Source organism: Saimiri boliviensis, chromosome 14 (genome assembly GCF_048565385.1).
Source record: "Saimiri boliviensis isolate mSaiBol1 chromosome 14, mSaiBol1.pri, whole genome shotgun sequence".
Classification (NCBI taxonomy): Eukaryota; Metazoa; Chordata; class Mammalia; order Primates; family Cebidae; genus Saimiri; species Saimiri boliviensis.
In genome coordinates this window covers 7,752,806-7,761,446 of record NC_133462.1, presented here as the reverse complement: position 1 = coordinate 7,761,446, position 8,641 = coordinate 7,752,806, and the positions used below count along the sequence as shown (strand labels likewise).

Here is an 8,641-nt window from a genome sequence, read left to right as displayed (position 1 = left end):
TCGCTCTTGTTACCCAGGCTGGAGTGCAATGGCGCGATCTCGGCTCACCGCAGCCTCCGCCTCCTGGGTTCAGGCAATTCTCCTGCCTCAGCCTCCTGAGTAGCTGGGATTACAGGCACGCGCCACGATGCCCAGCTAATTTTTTGTATTTTTAGTAGAGACAGGGTTTCACCATGTTGACCAGGATGGCCTCGATCTCTCGACCTCGTGATCCACCCGCCTCGGCCTCCCAAAGTGCTAGGATTACAGGCTTGAGCCACCGCGCCCGGCGCCCATTATGTTTTAAAATAATGTTTTCTTCAAAACCAGGGAAGGAAAAAAATAAATAAATATTTTCCTTTTTTTTTTTGAGACGGAGTTTCGCTATTGTTGCCCAGGATGGACTGTAGTCGCGATCTCAGCTCACTGCAATCTCTGCCTCCCGGGCTCAAGTGACTGTCCTGCCTCAGCCTCCCAAGTAGCTGGGATTACAGGCATGTGCCACCATGCCCACCTATTTTTAGCAGAGATATTGGTCAGGCTGGTCTCAAACATCTCAATCAAGAGGTTAGAGACCAGCCTGGCCAACATGGTGAAATCCTGTCTCTACTTAAAATACAAAAAAAAAAAAAAAAAGGCGTGGTGGCAGGTAATGCCAGCCACTCGGGAGGCTGAGGCACGAGAATCTCTTGAACCCAGGAGGCGGAGGTTGCAGTGAGCTGAGATCACACCACTGCACTCCAGCCTGGGGTGACAGTGAGATTCAGTCTCCAAAATAAATAAATAAACAAAAATAAAAGTAAATAAATAAAACCAACAAGCCGCACAACCCCCAGATCAGAAAACTTGTAAGGACCAAAAAAGTGCAAACGTGTCTTAAATCAGTCACGTGCGACAAGCAACCAGAGCTTGGGTTTTGCCTCGGGCTCAGAGAAGCGCTTAACTGATCTAAAGCCACAAAGGGCGGGGCTGGAGGTTGGGCTCCGAGCTTCCCTGCTTATCTAAGAAGCGAGGAAACGGGTCCGGAACTCTTCTGTCAAGTTCCAGCGGATCTACCCGGTAAAGTAAACTTCCGGCGAATGTCCAACTTCCGTGCGGGGCAGCCACTTCGGCTGGTCCTAAGCGGACGGGAAGTCCGTCAACTTCACGCTCCGCCCCCTTCCGGACGTGACGCACGGGCGGGGTTGCCGGAAGAAGTGGCGAAGTTACTTTTGAGGGGACTCGAGTAGCGGCGGTGTGTCAGGGGCTAAAGAGGAGGCCGAAGAGAAGCAGAGCAAAGGGAGAGGCAGGTGTAGCCGAGAGTGGGGAGACGCGGGAGGAGCCCCGAACCCGGGGCTTCTCGGCGCTCCCCGCGTGCTCCGCTCAGCCCCTTTCTCTCCTTCCATTCCCTCCCCTCTGTCACTCGCGCCTCCCGCGGCTGTTTCCAGGGCAACAGGAGTAGTTCACTCCGCGAGAGGCCGTCCACGAGACCCCCGCGCGCAGCCATGAGCCCCGCCCCCCGCTGGTGCTCGGAGAGGGGCGGGACCTGGAGTGAGGTGCGGGGGCGGAGCATGCATGGACGAGGCGGGGTGGGGTATGATGGGCAGAGATGGGGCGGGACCTGGAGCGTGGGTCGGGGGCGGGGCATGAGGGAGGAGGCGGGGTTGGGGCGGGCATGTGGGTGGTGATGGGGCGGGGCCTGAAACTAGGTTGTTGGGGCGGAGCATCAAGGGAGGAGGTGGGGTGGGGCATGAGGGGAGGAGATGGGGTGGGACCTGGAGCGAGGTTGTGGGGTGAGGCTTGGAGAGAGGGATGTGGATGTTGGAAGGCCCATGATGGGGGCTGTAGGGGCTGAACCTGGAAGGATGGGGGCGGGGCATAATGGGAGGAGGTGGGCTCAGAATGAGAAATAGGGGTGGTTGGGGCAGAAGTGAGGTGGAGTCTTATGAAGAGGAGGTTGGGGGAAACTAGATGGGAGGCTGTCAGGGCACAGCATGATTGAAGGAGAATGGGCCCTTACGTAGAAAGAGCAGGTGGATGGGCCCTGAGGGGAGGGGCCTAGAGCAGGGGTGGGGCTTAAGACCAAGCTGAAGGCTGGCCTAGAGCAGAAGGGGGCGGGCCCTGTTAGAAGGATGGGAGGGTTTGTAGGCTGGCAGGAACGAGGGTTGTGGCTGGAGGTAGGGTCTCAGAGATGGAAGAAAGAGGGGACGCCCTCTCAGCACCTGTAACTGACCTGACCCAACCCTTCTTAGCCCCGCAAGACTCTCAGTCCCCTGTATTCTACAGGCTGCTCCGTGACCCCACCATGTCCTCTCCCACCACGAGTTCCCTGGATACCCCCCTGCCTGGTGAGTGAGTCTCTTCCTCTCCCCAACTCAACCCTTATTACACGCTAGCAGAAGCTCACTGTACCTCTCCTGGATTCCACCCTCTTCCAGGAAATGGCCCCCCTCAGCCCGGCGCCCCCTCTTCTTCACCCACTGTAAAGGAGGAGGGTCCGGAGCCGTGGCCCGGGGGTCCAGACCCTGATGTCCCAGGCACTGATGAGGCCGGCTCAGCCTGCAGCGCGGACTGGGGTGAGACAGGGCCCAGGGATAGGGCTCTGGAGTTGATGTGGAGGTTTGGGGAGGGATTTAGGAAGGGAGAAAGAAATGGAGATGGGTGTGGGAGGCCCCTGATCCTTGGTTTTTGTTCTTGCTTTCTCCTTGACATCTCCTCTGCTTCGTGCTCTGGGGTCCACTGACATACACGTTTTTCTGAATTGCAATTTCCCTGAGTGTGAGCAGCACCTCCTCTCTCCCTCCATCCTCTGGCGCATTGCCCGGGGATCTCCTGGGGGCCCATGCCTCTGGCTCCCATTTCTCCTTGTGGCTCTCTCACGGCCTTTGCCTACCCACCCCAGTCATCCCAGACCCGGAGGAGGAGCCAGAGCGCAAGCGAAAGAAGGGCCCAGCCCCGAAGATGCTGGGCCACGAGCTTTGCCGCGTATGCGGGGACAAGGCCTCTGGCTTCCACTACAACGTGCTCAGCTGCGAAGGCTGCAAGGGCTTCTTCCGGCGCAGTGTGGTCCGTGGCGGGGCCAGGCGCTACGCCTGCCGGGGCGGTGGAACCTGCCAGATGGACGCTTTCATGCGGCGCAAGTGCCAGCAGTGCCGGCTGCGCAAGTGCAAGGAGGCAGGGATGAGGGAGCAGTGTGAGTGCGGCGGGAGGGGGTGGTGTTGGCCCGGCCCCGCTCACCCCCCGGGGTTCCGCTGAGGCCTGCATCTCCCTACAGGTGTCCTCTCTGAAGAACAGATCCGGAAGAAGAAGATTCGGAAGCAGCAGCAGCAGCAGCAGTCACAGTCGCCGTCGCCCGTGGGGCCACAGGGCAGCAGTAGCTCTGTCTCTGGGCCTGGGGCATCCCCTGGGGGATCTGAGGCGGGCAGCCAGGTCTCCGGGGAAGGCGAAGGTGTCCAGTTAACAGCGGCTCAGGAACTAATGATCCAGCAGTTGGTGGCGGCCCAGCTGCAGTGCAACAAACGCTCCTTCTCCGACCAGCCCAAAGTCACGGTACTGCCCCTCCACAGCCTGAAGTGTGATGATCCCAGTGGGGTAGAGCTGGCTGGGCCATCGCCCAGGGTGTGGGAGAATGAGGCCTCAGAGGGCAGGGGCTTTGGGAGGAGGGTCCCCCAGGGTGCAGGCGTGGCCTCAAGGTGGCTGCCCGGACGTAGGCTCACAAACCCCTGGGAATGACCCTGGTCTCCTGTGTCCTAGCCCTGGCCCCTGGGCGCAGACCCCCAGTCCCGAGATGCCCGCCAGCAGCGCTTCGCCCACTTCACGGAGCTGGCCATCATCTCAGTCCAGGAGATCGTGGACTTCGCCAAGCAAGTGCCTGGTTTCCTGCAGCTGGGCCGGGAGGACCAGATCGCCCTCCTGAAGGCATCCACCATCGAGGTAGTGGCCCATCTGCCCACCAGGAATCCCCGAGATAGCTCCAGGACAGATGCCGGGGGCAGAATTAAGCAAGATCAGTCCTTACCCTTACAGGATGACATTCCATGAGGAATAGAGTCTCCTATGAGCCAAGAAGAGAAAGGAAAAAGGGGCCAAGGCCGAGAAAGTTGAGGATCAGGCTGGAGGGGCTATTTTAAAGAAAAGTTGCCAAAAAGTCTTTTCAGAGGAGTTGACGTTTGAGTCAAGTTAGGGATAACATATAAGTATTGAGCAGCTACTGTATGCCAGACTCCATTCCAAGTGTTGGCATATGGCAAAGAACAAAGATCAAACCTCCTGCCCCTATACATGGTTCCCACCTGGGGAAAGAGTATCCTAAGGAGAGGGGGACGCCGCGTGTGCAGAGGCCTGGAGTGGAGAAGGCTCGGCTGTTTCGTGCTGGCTGCACGCTGGTGTGGCTGAGAGAGCAGCGGGGACGGGGTTGAGGGATAATCCTGGTGAGATTAGACCCCCATTTGGGCTAGGAGCTGGGGAGCTAGCAGCTGAAGGGTCACAGGGCTCGAGCCCCCTCCCGCTGCCACCCTCAGATCATGCTGCTGGAGACGGCCAGACGCTACAACCACGAGACGGAGTGTATCACCTTCCTGAAGGACTTCACTTACAGCAAGGACGACTTCCACCGCGCAGGTAGGGCCCCGCGGAGGCTTCGGGGAGGGTTGGCGCCCCTGCTGGCTGGAAGACCTGGGGCCATCTCATCCCTGTCGGAGACTTTCTTTTTTTTTTTTTTGAGACGGAGTTTCGCTCTTGTTACCCAGGCTGGAGTGCAATGGCGCGATCTCGGCTCACCGCAACCTCCGCCCCCTGGGTTCAGGCAATTCTCCTGCCTCAGCCTCCTGAGTAGCTGGGATTACAGGCACGCGCCACCATGCCCAGCTAATTTTTTGTATTTTTTAGTAGAGACGGGGTTTCACCATGTTGACCAGGATGGTCTCGATCTCTCGACCTTGTGATCCACCCGCCTCGGCCTCCCAAAGTGCTGGGATTACAGGCTTGAGCCACCGTGCCCGGCAGAGACTATTTCTTTATCTCCAAAGTCGGGGTGAGGGTTGAGCCAACATGAGAGCAAGAAAGGAGTGCATGTGCCGTGTGTGGTGGTGCGCGCCTGTGGTCCCAGCTCCTCAGGAGGCCGAGGCGGGAAAATTGCTTGAGGCCAGAAGTAGGAGGCTGCTGTGAGCCATGATTGTGCCACTGCACTCCAGCCTGGCGACAGAGAGGTTTAAAAAACCTCTCGTGTCTCTCTTTAAAAAAAAAAAAGAAAGAATGTATTGAGTGCCAACTCTGTACAGTGGGTTGCAGTGGAAGCTGAGACAGAGGGGCCCCTGTTACCCTGTCAGCCATCTTGGTGTCTTGGTGGGCATTAGGAAAAGCATCCTCCCATCCCGAAACCTGGCCTCACCCGAGGGAGGCAGGCTGGGGTTCATTCCATTGCGAAGCAGGCAGCCTTCCCCGTTGTCTAGGGTAGCACTGCTTCCTGCTCTCCAAAAGCACTGACGTGGGCATGGCACGTGGGCAGATGGGCTTCTGGAAGAAGGCCTGGGCAGTGAGGGGTCCTCGTCGTCCCACCGTCTGCCTGGGACCTCTGCATTTCTCAACATCTGTCTGAACCCCGCCTTCTCCCCTTCCTCTAACCCTGGCCCTTTCGCCACCCGAGACGGTCCCAGTAACCCTTTTAGTTTAGTATGAGCTTAGCAGGGCAGGGCTGTGGGGAAGTTTTCTGGCAGGGGGGATTGGCGATTGCGAAGGCCCTGAGGTAGGGGAGAGCCGCTGGTTTGGGGGAACTGCAGGGAGGCCCAGGCAGCTGGAGCCCAGGGAGATGGGGTGGAGAGGAGGTCGGGAATCCCACCGTGCCACCTCCCAGCCCCTCCATGCTACCACCCTGGCTTCAGTCATTGCTCCCTGGAACACTGCCAGGGTCCCCTCGAGGAACCCCCTGCCTCCACCCACCTGACTGTGCTGTTCACAGGTGGGGCAGAAGGGTCCCATCAGCACTTGAGGCTGCTCACGTCCCTCCTCTGCTCAGAACCTTCCATGGCTCACGTCTCACTGGGAGAAGAGCTAGAGTCCTCTGTGGCCCATAGAACCCTTTAGAGCCTGGCATCGCTCCCTGTCTGCCCTCAGCTCCTGCCCTCGCCCCCTCCTCGAGTACCCTGGCCTCTTTACTGGCACCCATCCGGCACACTCCAGCCAAGGGCCTGTCTACTAGGGGAACCGACTGGTTTGCCCAGGACCTTCTCAGTTTAACACTGAAAGTCTCATGGCTTGGGCAGCCCTCAGGAGCCTCAATCCCTCACTGCCTTCGGGTTGGTCACTGCTCCAGTGTTACCCACAGCACAGCCTTCCCTGCCTGCCTGGTGTAAAATAGAACCGTGGCTCTCAGCAGGGCCTTCACCCTTCTGTGCACTGTTCTGTTCCATTGAACTCAGAGCCCTCTGACAGGTGGGCCTCTTACTGATGTGTTTGTCTATGACCTGTCCCCTCTGCCCTCAAGCGCTGGGGCCTGGCCCGTGACGGGCACTCAGTGATGTTTCATGAAGGAACAAGTCAGTCTTGGGAATGAGTTGGGCTTTAGCTTGAGCAGTGGAAGCCAGCACAGGGACTGACGGCGTGACCAAGCTTTAAAAGCTTCCCTTTGCCTTCGTGAAGGGGGCAAGGATGGGGCAGCAGAAGCTGCAGCCACCGCCCAGGTGGGAAGGGAGGGTGGTGATAGGATCGTAGAAAATACTGAAGAAAAGTGCACCATCATTATTCATCCCCTCCCTGGGCGGGATGTGCTGCCCAGCCAGCACTGTCATGGGCACGGGGACACAGGTGGACAGAAATGACAAGAACTCTAATTACTGCTGTGTTCCCGGCCCCAGTGACTGTGGGCGGCGCCAGGGGCCAGGGTGTGGGGCCCGGTTTCAGGCTGCTGGAGTCACGGGCGGCCTCCCGCCCCACAGGCCTGCAGGTGGAGTTCATCAACCCCATCTTCGAGTTCTCACGGGCCATGCGGCGGCTGGGCTTGGACGACGCTGAGTACGCCCTGCTCATCGCCATCAACATCTTCTCGGCCGACCGGCCCAATGTGCAGGAGCCGGGCCGCGTGGAGGCGCTGCAGCAGCCCTACGTGGAGGCGCTACTGTCCTACACGCGCATCAAGAGGCCGCAGGTAGGGGGCCGCAGAGCCGACTCGGTCCCGAGATCCATCCGGGCTGGGCTCTGGCACCGCGCTGCCGTCCCCTGGGCAGAGTCTGTCTTCAGGCCCCGCCCTCCGGACGGGGAGCCTGGTCTAGTCCAAGCACAGGGGCGGGCCCCAAGCTGGCTTCCATGCCTGGTCAGGGAGGGGCTCTCCTTTCGGTTGCGGTGGGCTGGCATGGCAGGGTCTCAGCCGGCGCCCACCTGCTTCCCGCAGGACCAGCTGCGCTTCCCGCGCATGCTCATGAAGCTGGTGAGCCTGCGCACGCTGAGCTCCGTGCACTCGGAGCAGGTGTTTGCCCTGCGGCTCCAGGACAAGAAGCTGCCGCCTCTGCTGTCCGAGATCTGGGACGTCCACGAGTGAGGGGCCAGCCACCCAGCCACACAGCCTTGCCTGACCACCCTCCAGCAGATAGACGCCGGCACCCCTTCCTCCCCCTGGGATGGAAGGGGCCCCAGGCAGGGCCTGAGTTCCGCCAGCCCTTGGGATGAGCCTCAGTCCGGGTCCAGGAGGCTCCCTTCTTGCCCACTGAGTCTTCCAGAAGGGGAAAGGGTTACAGGTCCCGACCGCTGACCCTTCTCGCTCCCCTCCCTCCCCAGCTTACACCTCAAGCCCAGCACGCAGTGCACCTTGAACAGAGGGAGGAGAGGGCCCATGGTTTTCCCCGATAGCCTGGGACACCAGGGGCTCCCCTCTTTCTCTGCTCCTTTTATTTAATAAAATCTAAAAACAAAAACAGGAAAATAAAATATGAATACAAGCCAGCCCGGAGCTGGAGTGTGAGATGGAGAGTGGGTGGGCTTCTAGGGTCCTCAGTGACACCAGGTCCCTGAACCTGATTCAGCAGGTGGGACTGGGTGTGGCACATACGGCCCCAGAGCTGGGTGATGTGATGGCTGCTGTGGAGATACAGGACAGGGACCTCACAGCCTCAGGGTCACCTCCCTGGACATGGTGAATCAGAACCCACACTTGAAGGATAAACGGGATGTAAGTGGATGAGGGGACCTGGACTTTTGTGCCAACAAGTGTTTGCTGAGGCCTCCTGTGGGTCAGCTACTGGGTTGGCCATTCTAGAGATGGAGACATCATTCACCCAGCAAATGTTTGTGGAGCATTTACGATATGTCAGGCACAATTCTAGGCACTGGAAACATCCGTGAACAAGATAGCGACCGTCCTACCATACTGGGGGAATAGACACGGACAGAATGTGAGGGAATAGGGGCTTTAATGAGGGCGGCACTGGCGGGGCCAGAGGAAGTTAGGCAAGGCACCACAACAAAGGCGATCGCTGGGACCTAAAACAAGAACCCGAGGGCTGGGTCTCCAAGTTGAGGGAACAGTGCGTGCAAACTTTGGAAGGTGAGGAGAGATCCAGCGAGTTTGGAGTGAGAGCAAGCCGAGAAGTTCCTCCAATTCTTCCGCTGTGCCAGCTCTGAAGGAGCTGGATGGGCAGTTCCAATCAATGGCGAAAGGGGGGGTTGCATGGAGGGATGCAACTTAAAGGTACAT

General features: G+C 58.9%; 1 protein-coding gene across 2 annotated transcripts; it reads left to right on the top strand.

The window, feature by feature from the left end:
* The first annotated feature begins 1,112 nt into the window (after positions 1-1,112).
* Positions 1,113-7,890, top strand: NR1H2 (nuclear receptor subfamily 1 group H member 2). 2 transcript variants are annotated; one of them, XM_074386037.1, is made up of 9 exons: positions 1,113-1,514; positions 2,211-2,306; positions 2,397-2,534; positions 2,861-3,151; positions 3,233-3,507; positions 3,712-3,891; positions 4,479-4,578; positions 6,891-7,099; positions 7,343-7,890. In XM_074386037.1, exons 2-9 carry the CDS (start codon positions 2,264-2,266, stop codon positions 7,487-7,489), a joined length of 1,383 nt encoding a protein of 460 aa, XP_074242138.1. In that variant the 5' UTR covers positions 1,113-1,514; positions 2,211-2,263; the 3' UTR covers positions 7,490-7,890. The 2 variants fall into 2 exon arrangements, with proteins under 2 accessions (XP_074242138.1, XP_039322371.1); XM_039466437.2 differs by having other exon boundaries at positions 1,114-1,514; positions 2,245-2,306.
* The last annotated feature ends 751 nt before the right edge of the window (positions 7,891-8,641 follow it).

Coding starts and splice junctions, on each gene's coding strand:
- NR1H2 (XM_074386037.1), top strand. CDS start 2,264: ATGTCCTCTCCCACCACGAGTTCCCTGGATACCCCCCTGCCTG. Junction 2,307..2,396: donor CCTGGATACCCCCCTGCCTG/GTGAGTGAGTCT, acceptor ACCCTCTTCCAG/GAAATGGCCCCCCTCAGCCC. Junction 3,508..3,711: donor CCGACCAGCCCAAAGTCACG/GTACTGCCCCTC, acceptor CCTGTGTCCTAG/CCCTGGCCCCTGGGCGCAGA.